The 19,909-nt window shown below is 35.5% G+C and overlaps 1 protein-coding gene across 3 annotated transcripts in view; it reads right to left on the bottom strand.

The window, feature by feature from the left end:
• Positions 1 to 19,909, bottom strand: part of CPEB2 (cytoplasmic polyadenylation element binding protein 2) — a 53,081-nt gene that overhangs the window by 23,166 nt on the left and 10,006 nt on the right. For 2 of the 3 annotated variants that reach the window (XR_014883212.1, XM_085223455.1), the window contains exons 3-5: positions 14,563 to 14,653; positions 6,023 to 6,073; positions 182 to 205 (exon numbers count right to left, since the gene is read on the bottom strand). Coding sequence is in view for 2 of the 3 variants with exons in the window: in XM_085223455.1 (XP_085079581.1) it covers positions 182 to 205; positions 6,023 to 6,073; positions 14,563 to 14,653 (166 nt within the window). In the remaining variant the exon portion in view is untranslated. The remainder of the gene's footprint in view (positions 1 to 181; positions 206 to 6,022; positions 6,074 to 14,562; positions 14,654 to 19,909) is intronic. The other variant, XM_085223456.1, reaches the window with a different exon arrangement.

Here is a 19,909-nt window from a genome sequence, read left to right on the forward strand (position 1 = left end):
TTTAAGAAGAGATCAACGATCCAAACAGTCCATCCCTCCTTCCCTCACACCCGCCAATTTCCCCACATTAAGGAAACATGCAGACAAGCATTTATAATAAAACATCTGGATTAATTAACCGCAAGGATCAGTAACAGCTCCGTCAGAATTAATTGTACTGTAACAAACAGAAGTGAGTTACCTCGTCTTCGCCCATAACTCCTTGCTGCATGTAAACAAAGGACAAATTGTCAAACGTCAAACAACTCTGTTATGCCCACATATTAAAATATTTATCATACAAAAAACTATGTGGGTGAGCAAAAAATAAAAATCTGCATTGCGATTTGCCATTAGTAACTGCAGAAAAGACTGCAATAAATTAAAGACTCACTTAAATATAATTCTGTTTCACTACCAAATTGATGTCAGAACGAGCTACGAGAATTATAGTTTAAAATACAGCAATGTTGCACAAATGTTAAGTATTCAGTGTGCCTTTATACTTGATCTGAACTTCACATTAATTACGAAAATATAAAACATGGTACACCTATAGTTAATCTCCACGAATGCTATTTGTATCTTATACAAGTGTCTAAATAACACATAGGGTATTGAAACTGTAAAAAGGAATATATTGCTTTAAAAATCATGTAGCAAGCATTGCATTAATCACAGAAACATCCTGGTCCATGGAACAGTTTGTACAGTCCTTTCAGTGACAATGCAAATGCTATGACCTTCCTTTTTCATGAAAGGACCTAGCAGAAAATTAACCGCAAGGTTTTGTTTGAAACAAAAGACTCCTTGTGGTGGCAAACAAAATCAGGGCACAAGTCACAAGAAACAGCATTGTACCAAAAACACTACACAAAGGCGATGCAGCAATTTCTGACGGACTGCAAGGAAATCCAAGGTTTGCCTAACTTTTGAGTTTTGTAAGATTCTTAAAGAGATCGTGCATTATAGCTACTGCCTCTGTACTGACTGCTGCTCAGCCTGGAGGTTAAGAACCTAAAAACAGACGGATTGCTAACACAAAAGCTATTGAGTTATGTGCAATTTTTCAGTTTCACTTCTACAAAGTATTCTCAATTCCCATTTCTCAGATACGCAATCTGAGAAAAATGACTTTAATCACTGCGTAGTTAAATATCCAAATAGATTACTGCAAAACACCTTACAGTGATATTCACGAACGAAGATTACTGTGTTCCTGCATTACTATTTTGATTTTACTAGGACTTCGTGCTTAGATTTCTCCTAAAATGCAACTTTGCTTCTGAGACACTGAAACTCATGCAGCCTCATGAGCTCAATGACTCGCAAATGTCATTCACTGTTCCATTTCCACATTATTAAACACTTACATGCTGATACTTCCCATTTGCATTTAGCGAGTTTACATTTTTGTTCTCTCCATCCCTTCCTACCAGGAATTCAATGGATTGCTTATGGAATTCTGAAAGCATCTCTCGCATTTCCTCCCTTAAAACAGATATTTCTTACATAATATTCGGCATATTTCTAACCAACTTGCACCGAATATTCTTTTGAATTTATTTTCCTTCATCTGCAAGGACTACTATTAATTACAATAATCTTTTGCTTGAAGTTTTTTCATATCCTCCCTTTTTCTATTGTAACCCAAAACAAAAAAGCCCAGTTTCAACTAACAAAATGGAAACACCTAAATCCTCCTTTCCCACACGAAAATAGCACCCACAAAATACAACATATCCTTCTATGGAGGATCTGATTAGTTCTCCTACTAGGGGATGCTGCATGGAGAAAACAACGTCCAACTTCAGACTTGTTACCATCTGAAGTCAGGCACTTTCAAGACACACAGCTTGGCCACTGCTGCAGCAAATAAGAATCTTTTCTGACTCTTGGCCAAAGAGACTCCCACATAGCATTACAAGTAGCGTCACCAAGTCCCCATCTAACCCCTTGTACTCCTTTTTTTTTTTTTTTTCCACTCCCTTCCACAAATAAAACTAGAGTAAGAGGGAAAATGTGAGCACATCACATCCACAGCAATGAGCGCACAGGCACATTCCCTCTCAAAGAGTAATATGGAAATACATTTTAGCAAGCATCTTCTGACACAAAGCTTTAGTAATTTTTCTCTTCTTCTGCAATTATTTCTCTTTATACATTTAAAAATAGCAGTAATTTTAGGAATAAACACAGAAGGCTTATTAAAATCCTAAAAAAAAAAAAAAAGCCACAATGCAATTCAGCTTAGAATAATAATTGCTGCAGTATTTTATATAGAGAAATGACAACGGTACACCAAAGGTATCTGTTTATCTTCTGCATGTTCTTTGGTTAGGCAAAACAATGACATCAGAGAAAATGGGAAAATAACTGTATTTGATATTTTCACATTATTTACTTCACTTGTACGGCAAACCCCTTCTCTCCTAATACTTATCTCTTTTGTCCATTTGGATTGCAAACTAGTTTGGGCATGGATTTTTTGCCACTTGACTGCAGAAAACTTTGATCTCCTTCTAGAATCCCACTCCGAAGGCACTGCAATAAATGTGAACACTGATACCAAAATGTAGGGCTTTGCAAAGCGTGCTATTTTTTATGATTTTTATCCATAGCTTAGGACTATGACCACAGTGGATCTACTACAGTTGACAGGTTTTCGTCAGGCTGCTTCCCCACTCACTAAAAATATGATGGTACAATGAACATATTCTTTCTAGATTCATGAAAGTTCAGTATTTTCATGTCCTCAACATACATATTACTGTCTCCCAAAAGTTATTGTTTCTGAGAATAATCCCAATGAACCATGCTTTTAGTATGAAGTGAACAATGAGATATTCTTTTAGGTTCAGTCTAGATTAAGTCAGAAATATTCTTCTCTATTTATTAAAATACTGTACATGTTTGTATTATACCCGTCAGAACACATGTGCTTACAGATCAAGTGGCCCAACTATACACATTATATATATTTAATTAGATCTATATTTATAAATACAGTTTTTATATAGTTTTATATAATGTATTTAACATACACATTTACTTAATTATCATACATGTTCAGAGAAATGAAGGTGGAGGGAGACCTCTGCAGAAGGCCAGTCACTTGTAGTTAAATGTGATTTACAACAACAAAATAGAGATTATACTTCCTCCTTTCCTTCCTGATCTTGTTCAAAGAATAAGTCATACAGACATAATCTTGGTATCCTTTACTCTGTAATGACGGATATCCTCCCTAGCCAAAAACTTTGCAAGATTTCATAGGCAACAATGAACTTTATGATATCAAGTAAAATAAAATGCTGTTTGCACTTCACAGTTCTGACACACACAATCAGATGGGGAAAGTGAAGTAATGAAGCCTTTTTCATTAATATGTATTTGTTACTGAGAGAAATCCATCAATTATGGCCGAATTTTTCAAGAGCAGAGTAACAGGTAGGTGCCTAATTCCCATTACATTCCACCAGATTTGGGTGCCTAAACGCTATTTAGATTCTTTGAGAAGTCACATGTTTAGAGATTTTAAGGCTGAAAGAGATCATTATGGCCGTTCAAGTTCGGCATTCGTAACGGAGTACAGAATCTCATTCAGAATTTCTTATATTCATAAATTTAATAACTTCTGTTTGAAGTAAAATATTTTTCTTAAAAGCAACATCAGCCTTAAGCATCTTCAAGTGATAGAAAGCCTCTTGATGCAATGCCCAAATAGTGAATTATCACAGAATCATAGAAAGGCTTAGGTTGGAAGGAACCCTAAAGATCTAGTCCCCTGCCATGGACAGGATTGCAATTTCACTAATAAGCCTCAATAACCATTTAAAAATGCATTAGAACTATAAAGGAGGTAGCCTTTAATGGTGAAAAACACTCAAAAACTCACACTTGGACACCTGCTACAAAAGGAATCGAAGATTGAATTGTCAATTAAACACATACTCAAGTAACACCATTCCAAAGCATCTTTACTTTTTAGAGCAGTTGTAAAAAATCCTTTTAACAGCTTGAGCTGAAACAGATAAATAATTATATATAATTTATAAAAACATAAATCAGCTTTCCTTCGGATCATTTCATTAATTTAAATAATGAAAACTGTAAACATTAAGTACACATTAAGTGAGGTGGAAAGTATCCAATCTCAAGATGGTTGATGGTAAAACTGTTGCTTTTTTTTTTTTATTTTTGTTTTTTTTTTACAAAGGACAGGTGTTATTGCAGTGACTACAACATTGATTTTCTCAAATGTGAGTCTCTATGCATCATCAATTCTCCTTTTCCACTTTCCTCTGTCCATGGAACCAATTAAAGGGATACTGCAAATCATTCATTTGAACTCACTTCGGCAGAGAAAAATGAAGTCTGCAACTTATTTCACAAGTGTTCAAATTGTGATTCTCCTTACCACATACACAGAGAAAGCCCTTCAATTACTAAACAGAAAGAAAGGTTGTGACAAAGTCTGAAACAGCTGGAGCTTCCCTGAAGCTGTTCTTTGTGTTTCTATCTTCTAGCTGTAAATAGGTGCAGTTTAAATGCTCCAGCCTCACACGGCTCCAGACAGCATATACGACTGCACCTTAGATTGTCCAAATGCATTGCAGGAAGGTTAGGCATCCAACAAAAAGGCTCTGAATCAAATTTGAGAGGGCATACCTAAAAACCAGGTGTGTTACAACACCAGTCTTTTAGAAATTGTTATTTTTATCTCATTTACTAAAAGGTTGTATGTAGTACTGCTGCTTTTACAAAGGACAGCTGTTATACTGAATGCTAGCTTTCAAACATCAGTGGAAATCTCATCAGCATTAATAACAAACCAAAGTACTTCTCAGTGCACAGCGCAGCTCTGCAGTAAGGCCTTCAGGACAGTCTGGCACCGCAGACTTGCATTTTTCCAGTATCACCAATAAAAGCAAAGACTTTTTTTTTCCAAGATATTCCAAATTCCACTTGCACTATAAAAGGAGAAGCTCACCATTCTAAGTATTAAACATTTTTTAAGAAATGTGATTAACTTGTCTCAAAATATTTCAGTTCCTCATAAGATTAATTAATGTTTAGTACCTTCCCACCTGGTGCTTCATTATAAATCAGGAGAAAATCACAATGGAATAAACACTGTCACAAAAGGAAATCATTATTTTCCATTTTGCATCCATTTGCACAAGTGTAAATGATGGTGCAGAAGGGGAAGGCAATAAAATAATAAAAAAACAAAGCATCACGGAACCACAAACCTGAAGTACCTATTCTGTTTGTATTTTTCACAAATAGTTTTTTACTGGTAACATTTAGACCCATCATTATCCAATAATTAAAAGTGAGAAAAACGTAGTTGCATTGCGTACATGAGATTCAACTTTTTCTAATCTTGTGAATCTTGTGGCATTATAGCTCTAATTTTTCCCAATGTAGAAAACATTTGTGTGCAAAATCCCTGATTTATTATTGACTTAGATGGATTACCAAGCTCTGCTTCCTTCTTTAGCCTTGAACAAAGGCTAAAGTTCATGCCTTCACTGAGTAGCAGATGTTCACGAAGTTTGACCTACTGGGAGAGGAACGTGAACGTGAACTCTAACTGCAACATATTTTACAGCTAGAAACACATTTGACAAAGCCACTTAAGAAAAGAAATATTAGACCATGTAAGTGTAATAAAAAGTATATAGTTCACGCTATCTACACAAGATTCATTTCTGGACTTCTTATTTTTTCTAATTCTCATTCCAGCATGCTAGTTTTTTTGCAGAGGTTTGGAGAATGTTATTGTCATGTGCTTGAGAACAAAAAAGAATAGTGCATCCTTAAGTATTTCAGATTTCAAATAAGCTAGAAATAATGAAAGGCTGTTGCAAGATTAGCTGTTGCCATTCAGCTCTGAAAAATGGCAACGGTCCCATCAGTCTTAAAGACTAGAGGCAAGTAATTCAATAACAGAATATAATAGCATAATTTTGTACCAACATGTCAGATTTAAACTAAGCTAGAGATAATTAGAAACTGTTATAAGATTAGCACTTACCATTTAACATCAGAAGATTGTCAGTCCCTGGATGTGGATAACTCAAGCGACCTTAAAAGAAACAAAAAGCAAAGAATAAAACAAAGCAAATGCAGAGGTATTAATTATTATGCTAGAAAATGATAATACCACAAAGAAATGAAATATCACTTCTTAGAATTTAAATATAAACTCTATTTCCAGTTTGCCTAAGGGAAATAAAGAGCTAATATTTAACTCCAAGCACATTAACCAACAATACCCTTGACCCAAGTTAAAGCTGACAAGAACAGACTTCTTAACCTTAATTCTCTGGTCATAAGATCTGCAGTGCGCTTTGGGATCAGCTCCAATAGGATAAAGCCACTTTTTGTTTCATGACACCCAGAAATAGTGCTGACTGCTTTAGTCTTCTCCTTCATACTGATTGTGAATAACTGTACTATGCACATTGCTTAACAGAGTGGCACTTCTACAGTTTAGTGCCTCTCCAATGAATCGATGTAAGAAAAAACATGTCAACATGAATTAATATTAAAGCATTAAAAACTCATTAACCAATTTATGATTGCATCTTGGTGCTTTGCATATAAAAACTGTATGCAAGTTTTTTTAGTAAGTCTGGCAAAACTAGAATACTGGCTTACCTGCAGAATTAAAAAAAAATTAATACGATACATCACCTTTTCCCTCAAACACCAATCAAATGAAAATTACGCAAAACCTCACGTCCTGACATTAGAATTTTTCAAGTATTGCATTTTACTACATTCGTACTATGCTGTACTTCTACAGCTAAACGTCTGCTTAAAATGCACAGTCGAAGTGTCTCTTTGCTACCAATTCCTTTTTATTAAAGACGACTTTTTCTGTATACAGGAAGCTGCAAACATACCAGTACTGCACACTGACCTAGAGAGAAATTTACAATAGCTGCTGTGTTTAGAAGTGTGCTTTTAAACGCAAAAAAAACCAACCCTGTATTTCCCTATGAAAACATACTTGCTTGTATATAATCCCTATATATATATATATATACATATATTTAATCTTTTTGAGTAAACTAGAACGTTTGTTGAGACAAACAGAATGCAGGCTGTATGCAATGCATGTTTAGAACTGAGACAGATTTAAAGGGGAATATATATGGAGATGGCTTGCAAATATTAGTAGGATGCTGTAGATAATCATACTTTAATAAGGCTAATGTTTTCTGAAAAGAAACATTGCAAAAAAAGGAGAATGAAAATCAAAGCAGTAATCTCTGTGTTAAACTTGTCTAACAATCCAAATCATACATTTCATTTTTCCCTCTACTGGCAATTTCTTGAAATAGTATTTGGAGTCCAAAAGGACACTTGGGGATTAAATAAATAATCCTTTTGCAGAAAAAAAATTAAGTAATCGTGCTTAAATTTTGTTTTTTCCCCCTTAAAAAACAAACACGAGAATTTTATATCCAAAAATATATAGCAAAAGTAGTGATAATTATGAACTTTTCCACTCAAAACATCAAGATTAAAACCCCCAAAATTATACAGTTACTCTCTTCCAATAGATTCCATTAATATTAGAATGTACATTAATGGAGCAGTTGAAGATAGGTAAGATCTCAGCCTATTTGTTTTACAATCTGGAAAGTATAGGTGAATGCCATCTGGAAGAGCTCTACTGCCTTCTCTAACTTCTACTGAACTTTTAACAGGCTTAGGCAAGATATTAAAAATAATCACTAATGTTTCTGGAAAAGTAAATATTCCATGCCTCTAGAAATGCATGCTGGTGTTAACAAGAAATGCAGAGAGAAAAACGCTTCCTTAAATTGCAAGCTAGGAGCTGCCACTGGTTTGCTCAGCCTGGTTTTTAAGAAGTCACCTTGCTTTTCTTCTTAGTTGAGCTTAGCAAGAATTTCCAGCCTCTTTATATGTAGAAGTATTTGCAACAAACACTGTGAGTGGTTTCTTGATGTAGAACAACAATTATGAGAAATGATCATCTCTTGTTGAATCTGCTTGAGTCTCCACTGACATTCTCTTTGTTCTTTATATAAATAGCTTTTTATTTTCTCATTTAGTGAAGGAGATAAAGGATACATACCCTAATCACAACAGAAAAACAGGTAAGATTTAAGGCCTATCATGAGAGAGAACCCCACCAATACCAATATCTACAGGGGAAAGCTGTTTTCGAAGGTTCATTCTAGGTTTACCACTCCACTTTTGCATTCCTTACACTTTTTTCCCCTCTAACTCCTTAAATAAACTGCACCTGTAACATGAAGTGCCAAACTGAGAAAGCTGAAATAATAAAATGCTTCTCAAGAAGCAATGGGCAGAGCTGCACTACGGAGTGCTCTGTTTGAATCTACTGGGCCCACTACTCTCGTGTCAAGCTTATGAATCAAACACAAAGAAACCACATCTTGCTGTTCTGAAGATGTATTTGCTAACTCAGATAATAATTTGAACATTAGAAGAGGAAAATAAGTAGCACATTTTGCACAAGTACTGCTGTACTGATATTTGTTTTGAGTCTTAGTCAAGTAGTTATTTCAATGAAATCGCATTTTGTGATTTAAATATAGATATGTCATTCTGGTGAACCTAATATCTGCATTTTATTACCTTTGTGTAGTACTTGGGTTTTACAATCTTGAGAATATTTTTAAGGTTTTCTCACTTTTTCAAAACATAACCACTGCTGTTTGTTATGTTAACTTCAGTTCTTCTGCCTCAGCCTAATCAGAGGAAGTAAAACGCAGTGTTTTAGGGAGTTCAACTGAGTTTAATGGTATGAATAAACTCAGAAAGTTTCCCATGTGGAATTGGGTGAGATATCAGTCTCATACAGAGTTCAGACAACTCCAATCTGTTTTAGAATAGTGTAGAATGGATGCATACAGTATTAAATCTCATGTAAAATATCAATACATAAAATGGGGAACAAGGGATCATCAATTTACTTAGCTATCACGTTTTAGTTCCTACTCATCTCTTTCCACTGAATGCTGTTTAATGCTTTTAAATTGCCCTCACCACAAATCCCATCTATTCCCTTCTTACCTCAATGTCAGTAAACATGAACTGTATGACCATTCGATGCTTATTCTAGTTATTCCAGTGGTTTCTACTTGCTTAAAAATGATTTCAATTAGATAGAAAGATGCTACAATAGTTTAAAATAACAACTACAAATTAGCAACAGAATTATCTACTAATAAATAATAGATGTATTTCCTGAGAAATGAAAATCACTTCCCTGACTGCCTACAGAACAGAGCTCTACAGCCCCCACAATTAGTACCATACTGCCACTTGAAAAAAATACAATGGCTAGTATTATAGTACTCTATCACAAATTGTCATATTGTAGAAAGTTTCTCTATGAAAGCCTGAGTCTAGGAACTTCAGCACATCTCCACTAATTATTCTCCTGTACCACAGTTAAATTCAGAATAGTACTGGCGAGGAGAAGCAGGTATTTTTTACTTTTCTTGTGTAATTGATGTGCTATTAAATTCAATCCCCTCTTCCACATCTACACCAGTAATGTTAATGTAACTGGTCGGTACGTATATCTCACAACATTTTCTTCCATAAGGAGGGGAAAAAAACAAGCTTGCAAATTAGTTTTAGCAGGCCAACTTATCTACTGCATCCAAAGTCTTGATAATAAAAATGACAAGGGAAGAGTAACAAATATGATTTTAGTTACATGTCTGTAAGCACATGTTACTAATACGATGTTTTTTCTCCAGGCTTCTGAGCATCCAGATACAGTTGCTCTTACTGTTCATTTTAAGACAAATTCGCTCTTACTGTTCATTTTAAGACAAATTCATATCTACTATTGGAAATGCACACTTTCTGCAGGACTTCCCAAATATTAAAACATTTGGGTTAGACCTAAATTTACAGTGACCACTTGAAACACTGCTGGCTCACAGCTTCACAAGATTGATGTTTCATTGTCTGCATCCCTCCCCTTTTTTCCCCCTAGTCTCAAATGATTGAATGAAGAGATAAGAATCACAAATTCCTTCCCCACTTTCTTTTTTTCAGCATACATCTTGATTAGAAGAGAAAAATCTTCCATGTTAAGCTTCTCCCACACTACTTTAGCAGACAGGGAATGGCTGAGTTTCAGCAGTTTCAGAAAGCTCCCTTTTTGTATCGGCGTAGATAAGACAACAGCACAAAGCCATGTTTGGACAACACCTAGTTACAGAAAGCCTAGCTACTACACTTTCACATGCTTGTGTAAGAATTATGTAAGCTTGAATGAGGCCAAATGTGCTGTCTGTGACAGTCCATGTGTTTAGGCAAATGAATCTATCAGACTTAAACAGGAGGATTCCCCCCCCTTCTTTCTGTAGAAAGAAACCTACAGAAAATATTCTGAATGTATGATTTCAAAACCTCCTATAGGACAAAACGAGAAATTTCCCCGTCTCAGCTTTTCATTCTGCCTCAGAAATCCTTTTTGGTGTATGATTTGAATTACCCCAGGATAGAACTGCATAACTTTAAGTCTTACTGCTTCCTAATATAAAATATGAAACAAAATTATTTGAAAACAAGAGCTGTCAGATCCAAAGAAAATGTTCTCTACTGCGCTGCTCAGTCACTGCTGCCTTTTCTTTATTCCTCACTGGGCGCCTTCCAGCAGGTTGCTTTCAAAAGCAGCACACACAGAACAGCTGAAAAGCTTCACTAAATTAATTGAATGGGAAAATAAAAATAGGAAAAAGCAACGTAAGTGCATCAAGTTATTTTCCACAAGTCAATTAGTCTTTTATTATTATTTTTATTACTAGCTATATAAGACGGTATTATTTCAGTTCCCTCCAAAATCTCTTTTTTTTCCTCTTCCCCTCACCATAAAAGCATGAAGAAAACTTCAACTCCTCTTTCCTATAAACAAACTTCATATTCGTTCTTGTTACTCCTATTAGCATGACTAATTGAAGTTCTGTACTCTCTTGTATCCAGCTTGTAGAGCTGGAAGAGAGCTGGTCAGAAAAAAACAACTGTAAATGGAGTAAATTATCAGTACTCCTGCCTTACTAAAGAGAAGCTTTTATAATGCACTGAAATCACCATTACCTTCAATAGAAAAGTGCTTAAACAGTAGATAATAATTTCCATAAAATCACCTGCTTCACAATTTGGATACATATTCCATGAAAAATATAACTAATTCTTTTACATTTTTTCCATAATTTGTTTTAGACCAAAAATTTGGGCTTTTCTGTTTCTGAATAAAAGTTTGCTATATCAGGAAAGACTCACGTTTGGGGGGAGGTTGAAAAAAATACAAGTACAGAAGAGTTCTAGCTTTCTTCTAACGATATTCTGGTATTTTAGGCTAACTTCCACCCTTCTAAGGGTTAATAAAAGAATAAAAAGGACATTTAGGAACAAAGGTGTAAAAAGGCATTAATTTAGCCTTTATTTACTTTGGTTTACGTTCTAATGATTGGAATGGGTCATCAACAATCATTTTATAAAGCGCATTTTGAGAAAACAACTTGGGAAGATTAGTTTTAATAGGATCAATATCTTTGCTGCAACAATTAGTGAATTCAAGCACTTCTTCCCTCCTAGACTACCCTGAAATGTCTTACCGAATTCCAAAAATCCTTTACTTTGGTTGTGTCTGTAGTTAGACTAAGCTTCATCTACGTGAAGCTGAAACCACACATCTGTGAACAACCTTTGGCAGGCATAAGGTTAGCTTTTAGTGAATCATATTTGAAAGAAAGGTTTTTCAAGTTCATGAAAAGCAAGAACTGTGAAATCTGACTTTCTTCTAAAATGAATCTTCAAATGCAAAACTTGGGGCTGTGAGCTGGTAGTATGCACTGTGTCTGTTCTGCATTGTGCAAAATCTGAGACAAGATGCTTAGTCATACTCCAGATATTGTAAGCAGCTAAATCTGAAACACGTGCTTAAAATTCCAGGGACTTTCATTTTACTGCTGTGGTCAGATATAAAAGATGCATTGTTTCAGTGTGCTTAGATTGCTGAAAAACGTGTCATAAAAATATTCTCTAGATATAAAAATATTCTTTACTTACAACAAAGTACGCTACGTATTAGTAAGAATAAAAAATAATAAAATTTTCAATCCTGTGCATTATGCAAGCAGACATGGTGGGCTCTTATTTAAATGTCAGATTTGCTGTAGTGAAAAGAAATGCCACAGGGACTGAAATAACAAAATCAGTGTTTTGTGGTTTGTAAAAAAAAAAAAAAAAAAAAGTTACAGTTGCTAGGAAGTTACAGAAATGCCAACTAATGGTGACTAAACATTAGAGGGATAGAGAATGACTGAGAAGCTATTCTTGGATTGTTTTCTGCCTCCCGCTGCCAGTCAGTAAAATCAATAAGGAATATTTCCCCTGTCTCACTGCTAATAATGTAACGATTTTAATTAAAATAATAACTTCCAAAGGAAAAAAAATGCATCTTCGTCAATCTATTTAAATAATAGCACACGATTACTCCATTAAAATTCAGCTGGTGTGTGCATTGTTCTCTGGCACTCAAACAAAAAAAGAAGAAAAGAATTTCCTTTGAATTCATCACTATCTATGGCTTCCATCTGTTTTAGTTCAAACAGAAAACTTAGCAGAATTTTCACTGGAAGGGTACGATGGTAAAACTGTTAAAAGAAAAATAAGTCTGTCAACTGTAGACTGAAACCATACACTCGTGTCTGTCCCTAGAAAGCTCAGAATAACTATGGAACTTTCACTGAGTTTTTCAAAAATGTCTATATATGGACATATTTCACTTCATCTTAAAAGCTTTGTCTTGCCTCATTCTCACTAAAAAAATATTACTGGAAAGATACAGTTTTCACATAGCATATCATAATGAAATATGATGAGAAGAATAAAAATAGGGCTTTTATGTGTTTAGTGTGCCTCTGAGAACTCTTCTACATTATAAAAAACCAAAATGAAAACAAGAGAGAACTGGTGGGGGCACAAAGCAACCACTTCCATTTGTCCCATCAGTGCGCACAGAAGTGAAGAAACAGGTTGGCTTTCAGGCACGTGAGAGATGTCACTGGTATGTTATAATAGAGGATACACATCCTCTAATTCTAGTAATGATCCTGATGGTAGACTTGGGTTCAGATAATCAGATAACAAAAAAAATATTGGTCCTGAGTGTAGTGAATTTGTTACCTTGTCTGTGATGGCATGCATGTGCTTTTAGTGCACAGCAGTTACCACAGGGTTAACATTCACAGGTTTCAACCTCTTCGAGTTACTTTGTAATGTAATAAAGATGCAGACTGGACAGAAACTGAACTTATTGGTAGAATGTAATGATAAAATCGTTAAAATGGAATTTTTTCTCTGTAAGTATCATGAAACAGGAAGTCAGATTTAAGAACAACTAAGAAAATTTAAATTCAGCTTCCAGTCTAACGGAGGAAAATTAAGCAGCTAACCAAACGCTACGTACTTACTGATGCTTAGCAGAGATTTTTAGTTTGGAAAGAAAAAATGCAACACAAAACCTTTTGGCTTTACTCTATAAATCTTCAACTGTTACAGGCTGTACTACAGATCTTCCCACTGAATACAGATCTTACTAAACGATGAATAGACTCTGTCTTCCGCATTACAATAACGCACACTTTTATGTGTAACTTCAATATATATTAAGCTTAGGGACCTCTAGAATTGAAGTATGGATGGGGATAAATAACTGCATGAATAGAGGTTGTTTTTTTTTTTTTAATTGCTCCAATACTGAGACAGAATTTGGCATTGCAATTCTGAAGTCTGAAGATAGTTTTAAAGTTAGACTGTGTCAGTCTAGTTACAGCACCACAAATAAAGTAGTATTTGATAAATCCAAATAAAGCTGTTTGAGCCCTACAGTTCAGTGATAAACCCCTTGTGAAAATAAGTATAGAACAACAACTTAATACAATGAGTTACTGTACAATGAACAGAGAAGTTAAAATTGAAGGTCACACATATTCACTATTTCGGCAGAGACCAGAAGAGTAAGAGGAACACACGTTCTAAAGTAAAGTGTACTTCTGGACCTCTTAGAACTAACAGAAACCAGACAACTCCATGCATTATCATCTTTCATGGGCTCTGAAATTGACATCATTTTATATCGGCTTCCACCACAAAGAATAGGGAAGATTCGCTGATAATGTTTTGATTCTCCTCCCACCTCCTTTTGGCGTGCTGCAGCACATCAGTGTGTCTTTACAAACTGAGGTAGAACCCTTGCAGCAAATAAGTTAATTTCAGATAAACCTAGCTATGAATTTTTTGGGGAGAGGAAAAAAGTTGGAGAGGGAAGGAAATAATGCCTGTGAAGACACTAAAGCTTAAGTTTAAATTTTTAAACATCTGTAAATCCGTATTTTCAGGAAAATGCAGATTGAGACTGACCTTCTATTTAACTTGAGAAAATAATTCATATTTTAACACGAAACTAGAAACTAAATTAGCAAGCAGTGTTAATTCAAATCCTCAGAATGGATGACCCTTTTTTCTTTATTTAGCATAATAACATACCTTTAAGTGGATCATGCTCTGCTCTCATAATGTCAATAAGGGAGTTTTCCAAAGAGTGCATATTCAGACTGTCATACATTCTATTTCGATCCTAAAAGAGAACAAAATCCTTAGTATCGGAATACAAATTCTATACTTTTTTTTAAACAGGAAATTTGATAGGAAGACATAAGTGCCAGCTAAAGACTATATGCTCAGATACTCTGAAGATGGATAGCAATACAAGAACTTAAGGTATATTAATTTATTAACAGTAAGTTTAATAGTTTAATCCAAACGTAAAACTAGAAATGCACTTCAAAGAACTCCTCTGTATATGCACTTTAATAGACTGTTTCTTTCAGAGGATCTGCTTTAATCAGTTCTAAAGATCCACAGCAGAGCTCAACGTTCAGTTGTTGAAGGAGGGAGGCTAATGTCTCAATTTAATTTAATGCAGAAGTTAAACAGTGAGTAAGGTCCCAACCTTAGGGAACTACAAGAGGAGATGGACAGCCACAAATGAAAGAAAGCATTTTCTTGGTGCTTTGCTAAGTATCTCTCCTAGGCACGCACGCCCCTGCTGAGACTGCACTCCCTGGTTTCTGGGTCATTCACCTGAGACCTTTGCATGCAAAGACATGACTTACAAATGGTCAAAGCTAAATGGTTCAAGGTTAGAAAATTAAAGCTAAACTATGAAAGAAAATGTCACAAAGATTATCGGCCTTACACAGAACATTTTTCTTTTCGTAAGTGCTATGATTAATAAGAAAAGTTACCATAATGCCTGACAAGTATTTTCACTAACGTTATTACAATAAATTATAAATATTTTCACCAATTTAATGTTTAACTCAGACATTTTCTCCTGCATTTTTAATGCTTCAAAATTGCAGAGAGACGAAAAAAAGGATTACTTGAAACTTCCTTGGTCTTTCTGGAATATCTTCAGAGACTGAAAATAGTTTGTGTAAAACCTTAATCTCCTCTACTTGCAAGGCTTCTGGCTAGCCTGTATCATACTTAAGGCACGATTACAGGATTTTATTATTATCTCCTCTCTGGTTGCACTATGGTAACTCTGCAGAGTTAGGAACACACTGCATCTACCTCATGACTGTTAAAATTCTTTAATGCTACAGCCAGTACATACATAATAGGACAGAAGGGTTCTGACCCACATTTCCCATGACAGTTCAGCAGAGTTGAGATGAATTCAAACTATGCCCTTCTGTAAGAAGGGACTCTTCAATAACAGGGCTGAAAAAAGTAAGCTTTGAAAGAGATGTTTTCTCTGAGTCAGAAACCATGATCCATGAAGAGCTCTGCAAAACCAGCCATGATCAAACTGAAATGTGACTTTCACCCTTCTTTGAAAGGTTAGTCAACGTGTCATAACATTAGAATGAAGAAGATGCTGTCTTCATAAGCTCTCTCTCCCCTCATGCAACTGCATGTAATGGATTTTTGTAGCTATCACAGAACCAAGACAGTAGGATTAAGTCTGCTATGTTTATTTGAATAGACTTTTTTTTAATATTGAAACCTTAGGATAATTTCAATGACATCCTAAAAGAAAAAAAAAAAAAAAAAAATCACTACATTTCATCTCCTTCCATGCCCCAGACTGAGTGCCAATGACAGTCTGAGGTGATTTGAGTACCAATGAGTTTCCTGTAGTATTTGAGTTCACAGCAACCTCATTTTGGGACTACTAGGCTTTCATTCAGTTCTCTGGTTGTCCTAAGCAGAAGCAGAATTAAAGTGAAATGACTCATCGGCTTTCATGCCCTTGCAGGTTTATTTTTCAATAGCAACCTATGAAAAGAAGCCGCTTACTACAGCAAACCTGCTTTCAATGGAAGGTGTGAGCTGTGACAATGCTGCATCTGATCCCTACTGTCCCTCAGCAACAAGCACTCAGAAGACAACACAGTTTTTAAGGAAGTCTTAAATTCAGCTGACTTCTGTACTTGTACTGGAGCAGTTAATGGTCTTGCAGAACCCAGCGCTGAGTAAACAGAATGCACACTTCACTACCTTTGTAGCCCACGAGGTAAAAGTAGTATTTGTAAAACAGACAGAACAGCAGTGTAACAGCTCATCTTCGGTACAGGTTCACTCAGGAAAATTTTCTCATGTTTTGATCATTCTTTATATACTGAGATAGATGACCATCTGGTGGTGCCCATCACCAGAATGGGGCAACAGACATGAACTGGAAAACGAGAGGAAGCACTTCCATGCTGCACAGGTGACAGAGCACGGACTGCCTAGAAACTGCGGCATCTCCTTCTTGGGGATCCCCAAATTCTGCCCGGATGTGGGCCTGAGAATCCAGCTCTGAGTGTTGGGCCAGGTCTGATGGATGCAGACATCACTGCCAGCCTCAGAAACTCTGTGACTCTGTAAAGTGCCACTAGCGGCTGCACTTCAGCTTTGCTTTGGAGAAGCTTTTAAGCAAGGACTCTGATGTCGTTAATACCAGCTCACTTGCTTATAGAACTTGGAAAAGGAAAAATAAAGAACAGCAAGTTTGTGGCATGGTTTAATATAGCTTCACTTTCGCATCATTCCATTTTGCAACTTTTTTATTTCTAAATTGAAAGGTCTCACGCTGCTGGAAGCAGAAGAAATAAGCTTTCCCCATTCACTTTACACTGTAGGCATTTCATTTCTCTGAGGCTAATAATAGTTATTTGAATTGTAACAGCTTTGTTTCTGGCAGTGAAAACATAATACAGCCATGCACTGTACAATATAAAAATGCTGTGAATGTGCTAAAGTAGAATTTAAATACAGGCAATACAGGCATTATACTCTGCTACCTCACTACTACCATCATGCTTATCCTTGGGTAACATCTAGGCGGTAAACGCTTCAAACTTTTAAGATGTATTGCAACTCAGAAGAATGAACTATTTCCTATAAAACAATGCTATCTGAAATGCTACTATCTCAGAAGGAGTGAGATGTCCTTCAAGGAAAAGGTTACTTTCAAATCTTTGAGCAATTAAGGCTTTATAACGCTTAACTGCTACTTTATGTTCCCCAAACACGTACATTATATTTTTAAAGAACACAAGTATGATCTATGCAAATATGAAGTTTTCATTTCAAAGCAGAACTTAAAAGTATGTCAATAATGTAGGTCACATCCGCAATGGTTTTCTAGAAAGTTCTGCTGCAGAAAAATGCCTACAATGCTCTGAAGGGGAACAAAACTACAGCATGCTCAGCTCCATCAGAAAACTTGCACTGTGATTTTCATTAATCTCTGTGACAAGCATGAAAACTAATCTCCCGTACATATGAAAGTAGAACTACTTCTGTATTGTTTTAAAGGTCTTTCCAGGTTGTTTTTGAAGATTACCTCTTATCCACCTCCTTGAAATAATGAAACTAAAGGATTTATTAACATAAAGACAATGATACCTAACCTAACTGCATGTTAATACACATATACATATTTCTAAGCTGTCCTGATGCAAAGAAGTCCATTTTTTTCCCCAACGATGAGCTCCTGTAGAATATTTTGCATTTCCCTCACCTCTGTGGCAGATCAATCCTGTGCTAAGCAGCAAATAAACCGTGGCTGTGTCAGAAGGTCCATGCCTCAGTGGAATGTCACAGCATAACACTAGCTTTTCCTAGAGCTGATAAAGTTAACTACTCCCAAGCACTACATATTCTCACACTAGTTTCATCTCCTTGTAACTGTAGAAAGATTTGAATCTTGTTTGACCTACCTTTCCAATTATAGAATCAGATCTGCATGCACGCATGGAAGAACTGAAAAGGTGTTCTAAAGATTCAGAGATACATAACTTTGATAGAAATTGTCACCTCAGAAGTTAAGACTCAGTAAGCAAATTTACAGAAAAGTGTACTTATTTTCTATATGTACAGAATTATGCGATAGCATGAAGTATCCTATCCAGAGGATGCAGTCAGCCCTAGGACTCTCTCATAGCGTCATGAGAAACACAGATTTCAGATGTACTCCCCTCAAACATCTAAATGTGGAATGAATGGCAGGAAGTCGGCTTTCTCTGAAGAGCCACTTTCATCACTGAGCTGTTGAATAAATCATTTTTCTTAGTACAAAGTATTTAGGACTTTATATATATCCACACAATTTATGCAAAGACTATTCAGTTAGAGCATTTGCAGAGCCTCAGTGCAGTCACCTCTCAAAGCTTTATATTGTCACTTATACATAAAGTAAATACAGACGTGGTCAGAAACTATTAAATTACAAATACGATTTTGCTAATCCTTACCACAAACTCTAAAAATAGATGCTCATAGTTAAGCAGCTAAATACTCTGAATCAGGCACATTTGGTAAAGTACTGATCTGTAAGAGTTCTTGAGGTAAAAAATAGGAATTCTGACATAGGTAGTGAATTCAGTCAATGCTAATATCTTTACAATATGTTACTTTGCGTGTCCCTTCAAGTTCTGAATAAATGTAGCACTATCCGACAGGGGCTAAAAACAACTTACAAGTCATAAAGCTGCTAGTCAGGTTAGAGTACAGCCTTGGCAGCTGCAAAAGAGACTCTGTTATCTTTGACCTTGATGATTTAAAAGCTCAATTAAAAAAAAGAAACAACCAACAACCTTATTCTTTTTCATTTCCCAAAGTGAAATTTAACACGCTTCCATTTTTATTTTTGCCTTAAAAATGATCTGAATAAAAATACATTCTAAGACTAGAATGTAACAGCTAATCTAGTAGTAAAGTACCCACAGATTAAAAAAATAAATGTAGTCCATTGCTCAGTGTTAACATTAGGAGTAATAATATAACAATTCAGTATAATATATACTTTAAGATGTCATCATTTACTAAAATCCAAGCTTTGAGTCATTCTCTGTTTAGTGAGGGCATACTGTAATCGTAAGCCCATTGCTCAATCTCTGAATATCATAAATGAGAAATCCAATACTAAAACCTAAGACTTACTGCAGTTTTTGCTCTATAAAAAAAGGAAGGAGAAAGCTTTGAAATAGACACGTGAAATTGCTTCGTTACCTTACATGGTGTCATTAGTGGTAACAATGAACTGTAATGTCTTGTAGACATCTGAGAACAGTCAACTTGACAATGTAAGAATTTTGAAGTTAAAATGACAAAGATCAGCTGCATAAGCTAGCTAAATAAGACCTAAAATACACTATGCCTACTTTGCAGATATGTATTTAAAAACAACAACAGAAAAATCCCAACAGCATTTTACTGCATCCACAAGGGAATACTTCAGCACAAGAATATACATTCATAAACTGGCAGCAAACCAGACACATTATGGAGATGATTAAGAGCTTGGCAAGACTGACTTACGAGGCAAGACCAGAAG

This window comes from Meleagris gallopavo, chromosome 4 (assembly GCF_905368555.1).
Source record: "Meleagris gallopavo chromosome 4, MGAL_WU_HG_1.1, whole genome shotgun sequence".
NCBI lineage: Eukaryota > Metazoa > Chordata > Aves > Galliformes > Phasianidae > Meleagris > Meleagris gallopavo.